Genomic DNA, 11,602 nt, shown 5'->3' with positions numbered 1-11,602 from the left:
TCACAGAACTGCTTGTTACAATTTGATGAGGCTCTCTTGTTCAGATATCGTTAAGTGGACGGGAGGCAGGGCAATGAAAGGGATAATGAATCCAGTTGTTTGTGTCATCCGTTTCGGGAAAGTACCTGTGTAATTGCGCACCCAACTCACTCAGGTGCTTCGCTATTTCACATTTGACATTGTCCGTAAGCTTGAGTTCATTTGCACACAAAAAATCATGCAATGATGGAAAGACCTGTGTGTTGTCCTTGTTAATGCAGACAGAGAAGATCTCTAACTTCTTAATCATAGCCTCAGACATTGATTATAGTTGTGGAGAGTCCCTGTAATCTTAGATTCAGATCATTTAGGTGTGAAAAAACATCACCCAGAGGCCAGTCGTGTGAGAAACCCGTCATCATGCAGTCAGACAAGTGAAAATGGTCAGTAAAGAAAACTTTAAGCTCATCTCTCTATTAAAAAAAACGTGCCAATACTTTGCCCCTTGATATCCAGCAGACTTCTATGTTGTAAAAGAGTTACATGGTCGCTGCCCATATCTTTGCATAATGCAGAAAATACACGAGAGTTCAGGGGCCTTGCTTTAACAAAGTTAACCAGTTTCACTGTAGTGTCCAAAACGTCGTTCAAGCTGTCTGGCATTCCCTTGGCAGCAAGAGCCTCTCGGTGGATGCTGCAGTGTACCCAAGAGCCTCTCGGTGGATGCTGCAGTGTACCCAAGAGCCTCTCGGTGGATGCTGCAGTGTACCCAAGAGCCTCTCGGTGGATGCTGCAGTGTACCCAAGAGGCTCTCGGTGGATGCTGCAGTGTACCCAAGAACCTCTCGGTGGATACTGCATTGTACCCAAGAGCCTCTCGGTGGATGCTGCAGTGTACCCAAGAGCCTCTCGGTGGATGCCTCTCTGGTGGATGCTGCAGTGTACCCAAGAGCCTCTCGGTGGATGCTGCAGCGTGAGACTCTCGGTGGATGCTGCAGTGTACCCAAGAGCCTCTCGGTGGATGCTGCAGTGTACCCAAGAGCCTCTCGGTGGATGCTGCAGTGTACCCAAGAGCCTCTGGGTGGATGCTGCAGTGTACCCAAGAGCCTCTCGGTGGATGCTGCAGTGTACCCAAGAGCCTCTCGGTGGATACTGGTGGATGCTGCAGTGTACCCAAGAGCCTCTCGGTGGATGCTGCAATGTACCCAAGAGCCTCTGGGTGGATGCTGCAGTGTACCCAAGAGCCTCTCGGTGGATGCTGCAGTGTACCCAAGAGACTCTCGGTGGATGCTGTAGTGTACCCAAGAGCCTCTCGGTGGATGCTGCAGTGTACCCAAGAGCCTCTCGGTGGATGCTGCAGTGTACCCAAGAGGCTCTCGGTGGATGCTGCAGTGACCCAAGTGGCGTCGGGAGCAACTGCTTGCACGTGTGTTATCACTCCACTATGTCTCCCTGTAATGGCTTTTGCACCATCAGTACAGATACCAACACATCTTGACCACCAAACTGCATTTGATGTCACAAAGCTGTCCAATACTTTAAACATATCCTCTCCTGTTGTCCTGGTTTCCAGTGGTTTGCAGAAGAGGATGTCTTCCTTAATTGACCCCCATAAACGTAACAGACATACACCAGGAGCTGTGCCAGGCCCGCCACATCTGTTGACTCATCCAGCTGTAACGCATGTAATTCACTGGCTTGTATGCAAAGCAGTAATTGTTTCAAAACACCTCCTGCCATGTCACTGATGCGTCGTGAAACAGTGTTGTTTGATGTATAGTTGAAGACATTGTATGTATAGTTTTTCCATCCAGCATTGTCCCATTAAGTCCTCCACAATAGTCTGGGTCTTGCCTGTCCTAGCCACTCGGTAGCTCACCATATAAGACTATTTTAGCACCTTCTTATTAATGGTATCGGTTGTTTTTATACATGTCTTGGCATGTTTTGTTTCTAAATGTCTGTGCAAGAGTGAAGGTTTCATTGAGTTGTGAGAGAGTACTTTTACACATATAACACACTGTGGCTAAGGAAAGGCACTACTCCCAATATAAGTTTACCCCAAAACAACGTAGTTCTCATCATATTTGCGCCTCTTCGATGATCCAACGTCCCTGTCTGTTGTTCTGTGCTTTCCCGGGTAAGGGGCAGTAGCTATTCGGCTGCATCAGATTCACAACTGTCAGTGTACATGCAAGCTGGGCTAACAACAAATGTAGAATTACTGATTGGATGCATTGGATGTACTCGTGGAAGCAGAACAATTGTGTCGTCGACAGGTGCAGGTGTCGTACTGCTGGTAGTAACTGGTGGTATGTGTTTCTATGGACGCGGGCCTTACTAAATGGACTGTTTGAAAATGTGAATAAAAAATAAAATTAAAAATTGTAATTATGATAAACAAAATGTTTTACAAAATTATGTGAATCACATTTTTATTTGGCGACGGCATTGCGCGTAGTACCCCAGTTTGAGAATACCTGCTCTAGTAGAATACCTGCTCTAGTAGAATACCTGCTCTAGTAGAATACCTGCTCTAGTAGATTACCTGCTCTAGTAGAATACCTGCTCTAGTAGAATACCTGCTCTCCTGCTCTAGTAGAATACCTGCTCTAGTAGAATATAGAATACCTGCTCTAGTAGAATACCTGCTCTAGTAGAATACCTGCTCTAGTAGATTACCTGCTCTAGTAGAATACCTGCTCTAGTAGAATACCTGCTCTAGTAGATTACCTGCTCTAGTAGAATACCTGCTCTAGTAGATTACCTGCTCTAGTAGATTACCTGCTCTAGTAGAATACCTGCTCTAGTAGAATACCTGCTCTAGTAGAATACCTGCTCTAGTAGAATACCTGCTCTAGTAGAATACCTGCTCTAGTAGAATACCTGCTCTAGTAGAATACCTGCTCTAGTAGAATACCTGCTCTAGTAGAATACCTGCTCTAGTAGAATACCTGCTCTAGTAGAATACCTGCTCTAGTAGAATACCTGCTCTAGTAGAATACCTGCTCTAGTAGAATACTTGCTCTAGTAGATTACCTGCTCTAGTAGATTACCTGCTCTAGTAGAATACCTGCTCTAGTAGAATACCTGGTTAAATAAAGGTGAAATAAAAAAATCTAAATTGGATGGTCAAAGATACAGTGAGGGAAAAAAGTATTTGATCCCCTGCTGATTTTGTACATTTGCCCACTGGCAAAGAAATGATCAGTCTATAATTTTAATGGTAGGTTTATTTGAACAGTGAGAGACAGAATAACAACAAAAGAATCCACAAAAATGCATGTAAAAAAGTTATAAATTGATTTGCATTTTAATGAGGGAAATAAGTATTTGACCCCATTTCAATCAGAAAGATTTCTGGCTTCCAAGGTGTCTTTTATACAGGTAACGAGCTGAGATTAGGAGCACACTCTTAAAGGGAGTGCTCCTAATCTCAGTTTGTTACCTGTATAAAAGTCACCTGTCCACAGAAGCAATCAATCAATCAGATTCCAAACTCTCCACCATGGCCAAGACCAAAGAGCTCTCCAAGGATGTCAGAGACAATATTGTAGACCTACACAAGGCTGGAATGGGCTACAAGACCATTGCCTAGCAGCTTGGTGAGAAGGTGACAACAGTTGGTGCGATTATTCGCAAATGGAAGAAACACAAAAGAACTGTCAATCTCCCTCGGCCTGGGGCTCCATGCAAGATCTCACCTCGTGGAGTTGCAATGATCATGAGAACAGTGAGGAATCAGCCCAGAATTACACGGGAGGATCTTGTCAATGATCTCAAGGCAGCTGGGACCATAGTCACCAAGAAAACAATTGGTAACACACTACGCCGTGAAGGACTGAAATCCTGCAGCCCCTGCAAGGTCCCCCTGCTCAAGAAAGCACATATACATGCCCATCTGAAGTTTGCCAATGAACATCTGAATGATTCAGAGGACAACTGGGTGAAAGTGTTGTGGTCAGATGAGACCAAAATGGAGCTCTTTGGCATCAACTGAAGTCGCCGTGTTTGGAGGAAAAGGAATGCTACCTATGACCCCAAGAACACTATCCCCACCGCCAAATATGGAGGTGGAAACATTATGCTTTGGGGGTGTTTTTCTGCTAAGGGGACAGGACAACTCAAATCTTGGGTGAGAAGCTCCTTCCCTCAGCCAGGGCATTGAAAATGGGTCGTGGATGGGTATTCCAGCATGATAATGACCCAAAACACACAGCCAAGGCAACAAAGGAGTGGCTCAAGAAGAAGCACATTAAGGTCCTGGAGTGGCCTAGCCAGTCTCCAGACCTCAATCCCATAGAACATCTGTGGAGGAAGCTGAAGGTTTGAGTTGCCAAACGTCAGCCTCGAAACCTTAATGACTTGGAGAAGATCTGCAAAGAGGAGTGGGACAAAATCCCTCCTGAGATGTGTGCAAACCTGGTGGACAACTACAAGAAACATCTGACCTCTGTGATTGCCAACAAGGGTTTTGCCACCAAGTACTAAGTCATGTTTTGCAGAGGGGTCAAATACTTATTTCCCTCATTAAAATGCAAATCAATTTATAACATTTTTGACATGTGTTTTTCTGGATTTTTGTTCAAACACTGTTCAAATAAACCTACCATTAAAATTATAGACTGATCATTTCTTTGTCAGTGGGCAAATGTACAAAATCAGCAGGGGATCAAATACTTTTTTTCCCTCACTGTAGATGGGAGGGGTTGATGGTAGCTGAAGGCTGGGACTAAAAACAAACAGAAGATAACTAATGTAAAATATATTTTCCATTAAATGTATGTAGTATGTATAACCTGGAAGTGGAAGCCTAAGTAGTGTTGGGTAAGGGGAAAATAATAAAGAAGTCAAATCTATTTCATTTGTTTACTCCAATTAAGGGAAGGGTGGTAGGGTTAGGGGAAAATAATAAAGAAGCAAAACATATTTAAAATAATATATACTCTATATATTTACAAAAAATATACATGTGTGATTGGAAATGATGCAGACAATTACATTGATAGAAGCCACAATGTATCTGCAGTATTAAAGCTGATCTACCTCCTAAAAAAGAAGGATAGGGTCTGCCTGAATACTATAGTACCTCTCTCCTGACATTATATACTAAGTGGAACACTTTGACAGTATAAAGTTAGTTATTTAATATGGTATTTCCTTGACAGTAGATTGTATTAAAAGAGAAGTCAATAGAATAGAATATCATGACAAATTAGATTTTTTTTCATAAAATGTAAACATATTTAAATCTCTAACAGAATGCGTCAAGCTTTATAGAACAATTTTAATGAGGAAAACTCATTCAGTCTATATTATCCAGAGTCTATACTATATACCAGTCCTAAGAGCCATGATGAGCCAGCCCGTAGGGCTCCACAGTAGAAGCACCTGTTATCCAGCCCACCGTCCCTCCACCCAGACTGGCCATCATGTCATCCAGGAGGCCCCTGTCCTCCACCAGTATCTCACCTCCAGGGTAAGGCTCTGCTATGAGAGTGAGGGATAAAGACGTGCGTGTTTTTGTTAATACTGATGATGAGTCTGGTTAGGATTTTCATGGGGTAGATAGGGGGGAAATAGTGTGTACTTTGCTTCTGGTTCTACACATTCCTTTAAATAAAAGTATACCATTCTCAGGATATGTTAGGGCTCTTTTCAATCCGTATCGCGGGAGTTCAGCTTTACAGCGTGATTTACATTTAAAGGCAATGTTTCTTAGCGGAGACAGCATTCACGGCAAATGCTGCATATGTCGGCTCAACTGTCTAAGGCACTGCATCTCAGTGCAAGAGGCGTCACTGAAGTCCCTGGTTTGAATCCAGGCTGCTTCACATCTGGCCGTGATTGGGAGTCCAATAGGCGGTGCGCAATTGTCCCAGCGTCGTCCGGGTTTGGCCGGGTAGGCCGTCATTGTAAATAAGAATTTGTTCTTAACTGACTTGCCTTGTTAAATAAAGGTTAAATAAAAACTAAAATCGTAAATGACCTTTACACCGTGATATTCAAGGATATAGATTGAAAGGGCCCTTACATTGGTGTGTCTATAAAATTAGCAGAAAACAGAAATGTATGAAAAGCGAATTAGAACTAGAATGCTGCTGTCATACTCACCAAGTGTGTGTTCAGACATTTTCCTCATTAGGGAACTGGGGACGTCATAGATGCTCTCTGTCATCTCGCTATAATCTGAGATAGAACATGAAAATAAACCCAAATACACTTTAATTTGCTGGTAAACAAATGAAAAATATTGAATTAATTTAAAACCCAATAAATTGAAAAATAAACATTTTCATAATCTCACCTTGGCGGTCACTTGCCCTCCTATTGGACAGTGGGAAGTCATAGAGGTCCTCTCCGTCAGTCAAGTCTTCATCTGATTGGTTGATGTGATACTCAGCTACAGAGGAAATAGCAGGTAGGTTTTTGGTCATTTATCAAACACAGACCATTAACATAAGTCATTATCATGTAATATGATATCTACTTGTATTTTGTATAATATACAGTGGTCACCAAAATTGAAGTATTTATGACATTTATGATGGATAATTTATTGATTTATGACGTATAATGACACACTGATGTGACCATGAGGGTCGTACTCACAGTTCCGGGGGGCTGGTAGAATGTCATACTGATCCTCTTCCTCCTCTTCTTCATCTCTCTCCTCCTCACATCTCCTTCTAAATCTATGGACACTGTCTTCCTCCTCTTCTTCATCTCTCTCCTCCTCACATCTCCTTCTAAATCTATGGACACTGTCTTCATCCTCCTCTCCATCTGAAATTACAATGAAAAGATGTTGCCATATTTCAGAGCTGAAGATACAGCTTGGCTCCCCACCTCACCACCAAAGCATTAAATGCCACAACGTGCCCATTTCCTCTTTCCACTAGACAACCAAACCACAGCAAATGTGAATGAAAAAAACAAACATATTTCCACTTAAGTTTGCTGAGTTTACAGAGGATTGATGCTCTACTTACAATGTGAGATGGTGTTCTGGCATATGGCTTCCTCATTACTGAGCTCATCAGTGAGGGAGAGAGAGAGGGTAGCCCTGTGCCCCAGATTTTGGTCAGGTGTGAGGGGGCCAGAGAGGCAGTTGGTAATCCTGTGTCCCTGGTCTAGGTCTTGGTCAGGGGTGGAAGGGTTGAGGGGTGCAGAGAGGGGTCGATGAACCCCCAGTGGTTCCGTCATGCTGTCACATTCTGAGCTGTTATAGGTGCTGAAGCGACCTCTGGCCTTCAGGTCATCAGACCTCACATCCTGTTGTCTGGAGACAAAACAGATGGACAGGCAACACTCATATGGACAGAAATAAAACTAATGTTTCCCACTATATTTTATTAAACCAACATTTTTGCAGATAATGCATTCCAAGGCACTCAAATGCTCACCGGGAATACATAAAGCATTATCTTAGACAGCTGTTGCTTAGGCACTGTCTCCAACTGGAGGCTGCTGAGGGGAGGACGGCTCATAATAATGGCTGGAACGGAAACCATGTGTTTGATACCATTCCACAAATTCCACTCCGACCATTACCATGAGCCCGTCCTCCACAATGAAGGTGGCACCAACCTCCTGTGCTGCCTGCATAGCAAATCCTCCCATATCTATATAGTAGTTTCAGGCTTCAAATACACCTGCACAGATTTAATCTATTCTAGCACTGTGATTGTTACAAACAGTTATTTTTGAAGGTTTAACTTACGATGCTCATAGGTTATTTATCCTAATTTGAATGAACCTTTTGGAAGTCGTTCTAGGTATGAGCTCCTGATAAATGACTACAGTGTAATGTAATGACAAACAGTGCAGTAGTGTTTCAATAATCCTGAGCTTTCTGTTACCGTATGCAGCCTGGGTCTGTACCCCCTGGGCCTGAGAGATGCATGGCCCTCCACAGCTGACCAATCCACTCCCTCCTCAGATCCCCTGTCTCCGCAGCCTGCAGACACATGGTCAGGGGGTAGCAGGGATGAATTTAGTACATTGTTACAGTCTGAGTTAAAAAGATCATCCTTAGTTGTTAGAGGAAGTGTTAAATGACTTTAAGCTTTAATCCAAGTACTGTAGAACACAGCTGGGTAGCAGTTCGCCTAGTGGTTAAGAGTGTTGGGTTAATAACCAAAAGGCCTCTGGTTCTATTCCCCAAGATGACTAGGTCCTAGGTGTGAAGCACCTAACCCTAATTGCTCTGGATAAGAGTGTCTGCTATGCTAAATGACTAAAATGTAAACAGCTGATAAAATATTTTAATACAGCTGAATTGATCTTTCTGAACAATGGACAGCTTCTTCACATGGTACTTTCATTTGGGAAATTCCCATCAGTGAGTATGAAGTGACAGTAATAGACCACATCCTGAAACAACATGTTAAACCTACACAGGCATCGCCGCCCACACGGTTCTGTAGTGACACTAGTAACAGACCACATCCTGAAACAACAGGGCAGCCTGCACAGCCCACACCAACGGTTCTGTACACCTGAAGTGGGAGTAGAGCTGTCTGTGTGACTCACCAGTACTTTCCTCTTCCCATTCTTCACCAGACGTGTCTGTACACCTGAAGTGGGAGTAGAGCTGTCTGTGTGACTCACCAGTACTTTCCTCTTCCCATTCTTCACCACACGGTTCTGTACACCTGAAGTGGGAGTAGAGCTGTCTGTGTGACTCACCAGTACTTTCCTCTTCCCATTCTTCACCAGACGTGTCTGTACACCTGAAGTGGGAGTAGAGCTGTCTGTGTGACTCACCAGTACTTTCCTCTTCCCATTCTTCACCAGACGTGTCTGTACACCTGAAGTGGGAGTAGAGCTGTCTGTGTGACTCACCACTACTTTCCTCTTCCCATTCTTCACCACACGGTTCTGTACACCTGAAGTGGGAGTAGAGCTGTCTGTGTGACTCACCAGTACTTTCCTCTTCCCATTCTTCACCAGACGTGTCTGTACACCTGAAGTGGGAGTAGAGCTGTCTGTGTGACTCACCAGTACTTTCCTCTTCCCATTCTTCACCACACGGTTCTGTACACCTGAAGTGGGAGTAGAGCTGTCTGTGTGACTCACCAGTACTTTCCTCTTCCCATTCTTCACCAGACGTGTCTGTACACCTGAAGTGGGAGTAGAGCTGTCTGTGTGACTCACCAGTACTTTCCTCTTCCCATTCTTCACCAGACGTGTCTGTACACCTGAAGTGGGAGTAGAGCTGTCTGTGTGACTCACCAGTACTTTCCTCTTCCCATTCTTCACCACACGGTTCTGTACACCTGAAGTGGGAGTAGAGCTGTCTGTGTGACTCACCAGTACTTTCCTCTTCCCATTCTTCACCACACGGTTCTGTACACCTGAAGTGGGAGTAGAGCTGTCTGTGTGACTCACCAGTACTTTCCTCTTCCCATTCTTCACCATACGGTTCTGTACACCTGAAGTGGGAGTAGAGCTGTCTGTGTGACTCACCAGTACTTTCCTCTTCCCATTCTTCACCATACGGTTCTGTACACCTGAAGTGGGAGTAGAGCTGTCTGTGTGACTCACCAGTACTTTCCTCTTCCCATTCTTCATGGTGATTTCAAACACGTAGTGCTTATGCTTCTCCCTCTGGATCTCACGCACAGACTGCACCTGACCCAACAACAACACTTCTATTTCAGACATAAAGTGCTATACATACTTGTAAATAGTATACTATTAAGCAGCTGTAACTAGGGCATATGGAATAGTGGGTAATGCTCATTGAACACAAGGGAAAGTATAACAAAGTCCAGGGCAATTGTTCCTGTCTGTCCGGCTAGAAGGACCAGGAAGGCTTTCAGACCAAATCAAATCAAATCAGTTTGACTTACAGTGTAGATGTAGTACAGGCCTCTTAGGTGTGACTGTGGGGGACAGAGAAGATCAGAAGACTATTACTACTTTGAACAGTGTAAATAACATTCAACTTCCCCTGAAAACGTTGGAGGACTTCTCACAGCTGATACTCACAGCACTCCCATGTTTCTTAGTGTAGAAGAATAATGTTGTGTTTTGGAGCCTGAACCAATAGGTTGACCACTTCATTTTCTAAAAGAGAAAAAACACAGACTCAGTGTCCCTACAGACTCAGTGTCCCTACAGACTCAGTGTCCTTCCAGATAGTGAAGACCTGATTCTGGATAAAAACCATGACTGACTGGCAATAACAGAGTAAAACACAGACTCAGTGTCCCTCCAGATAGTGAAGACCTGATTCTGGATACAAACCATGACTGACTGGCAATAACAGAGTAAAACACAGACTCAGTGTCCCTCCAGATAGTGAAGACCTGATTCTGGATACAAACCATGACTGACTGGCAATAACAGAGTAAAACACAGTCTCAGTGTCCCTCCAGATAGTGAAGACCTGATTCTGGATACAAACCATGACTGACTGGCAATAACAGAGTAAAACACAGACTCAGTGTCCCTCCAGATAGTGAAGACCTGATTCTGGATACAAACCATGACTGACTGGCAATAACAGAGTAAAACACAGACTCAGTGTCCCTCCAGATAGTGAAGACCTGATTCTGGATACAAACCATGACTGACTGGCAATAACAGAGTAAAACACAGACTCAGTGTCCCTCCAGATAGTGAAGACCTGATTCTGGATACAAACCATGACTGACTGGCAATAACAGAGTAAAACACAGACTCAGTGTCCCTCCAGATAGTGAAGACCTGATTCTGGATACAAACCATGACTGACTGGAAATAACAGAGTAAAACACAGTAGTATGGAATATATTGGCATAAATAGAAAGCAGTTGACAAAAATATTGGAAAAGCGATCACTTGTAAGTATTCATCAACGCATCAAATCAAATGTTATTGGTCCCATAAACGTGGTTAGCAGATGTTAATTTGAGTGTAGCGAAATGCTTGTGCTTCTAGTTCAGACAGTGCAGTAATATCTAACAATTCCCCAACAACTACCAAGTAAACTTTGAGCTGTTGAGCTGTTAATGTGACAATTGTGTCTACATATTTGAGAGCTTTGTCTTACCATTGTATCTTTCCTTTTCTTCAGGAAGCCCTCGAAAAGCAGCGGTTGCCTCTCAGTTGACATCGTTTCAGAAGTTAACACTTACACTAAATCCTGTTATTAGTTCTTGTTCAGAATCACTAGTCGATGGGTGACTTCCCCCTTTCACTGAGAACTGGGATATCACTGGCTTCATCACCTGCCCACTTCTCCATTCTGACACACAAAATGCTTGTTTGTCCCCATGTTTGTCTTCAGTCACTCGGTATAGAAACGTATGGGATATTAAGGTCAAGTTGACTGTGTGTGTTGAACTATACGCGCCTGCTTAGCCATTATATGTACCCACATTTGAGGTGTTTGTCCACTGAGAATGTTGAGCTCAATGAAGACAACATTATTCTTCAAAGGATTCAATGTTAGTAAAAGCAGGCTACACTTCGTGACATGTTGTACAATGAAAATGTAAGTATGGTGGATTTTAAGAAATCAGATGACTCCAACATTTACACACTGTTCTGACACTGCTAAAAGATGGGGAATATTTTGAGGGGCGATAATGTGTATGTTATATGAATGTATCAAATCATATTGCAGACACCTG

At 43.4% G+C, this 11,602-nt stretch overlaps 1 protein-coding gene across 2 annotated transcripts; it reads right to left on the bottom strand.

Moving 5' to 3' along the window:
- Positions 1–4,833: 4,833 nt before the first annotated feature.
- On the bottom strand, positions 4,834–11,263 carry LOC135554545 (serine/threonine-protein phosphatase 4 regulatory subunit 2-like). Of its 2 annotated transcripts, none has more exons than XM_064986901.1 (10): positions 11,020–11,263; positions 9,975–10,052; positions 9,836–9,868; positions 9,528–9,614; positions 7,841–7,938; positions 6,971–7,260; positions 6,591–6,764; positions 6,286–6,381; positions 6,093–6,167; positions 4,834–5,468 (listed from the first exon to the last, which is right to left on the bottom strand). In XM_064986901.1, the coding sequence occupies exons 1-10, from the start codon at positions 11,080–11,082 to the stop codon at positions 5,323–5,325; spliced, it is 1,140 nt and encodes a 379-aa protein (XP_064842973.1). In that variant the 5' UTR covers positions 11,083–11,263; the 3' UTR covers positions 4,834–5,322. The 2 variants fall into 2 exon arrangements, with proteins under 2 accessions (XP_064842973.1, XP_064842974.1); XM_064986902.1 differs by having other exon boundaries at positions 4,834–5,465.
- Between the last annotated feature and the right edge of the window lie 339 nt (positions 11,264–11,602).

This window comes from Oncorhynchus masou, chromosome 14 (genome assembly GCF_036934945.1).
Source record: "Oncorhynchus masou masou isolate Uvic2021 chromosome 14, UVic_Omas_1.1, whole genome shotgun sequence".
Lineage (NCBI taxonomy): Eukaryota > Metazoa > Chordata > Actinopteri > Salmoniformes > Salmonidae > Oncorhynchus > Oncorhynchus masou.
Note: the sequence above shows the minus strand (reverse complement) of the source record. Positions and strands in the feature narration are given on the sequence as shown.

Coding starts and splice junctions, on each gene's coding strand:
- LOC135554545 (XM_064986901.1), bottom strand. CDS start 11,082: ATGTCAACTGAGAGGCAACCGCTGCTTTTCGAGGGCTTCCTGAAGAAA. Junction 10,053..11,019: donor AGAAAAGGAAAGATACAATG/GTAAGACAAAGC, acceptor TTTCTCTTTTAG/AAAATGAAGTGGTCAACCTA. Junction 6,382..6,590: donor TCTACCAGCCCCCCGGAACT/GTGAGTACGACC, acceptor TTTCCTCTGTAG/CTGAGTATCACATCAACCAA.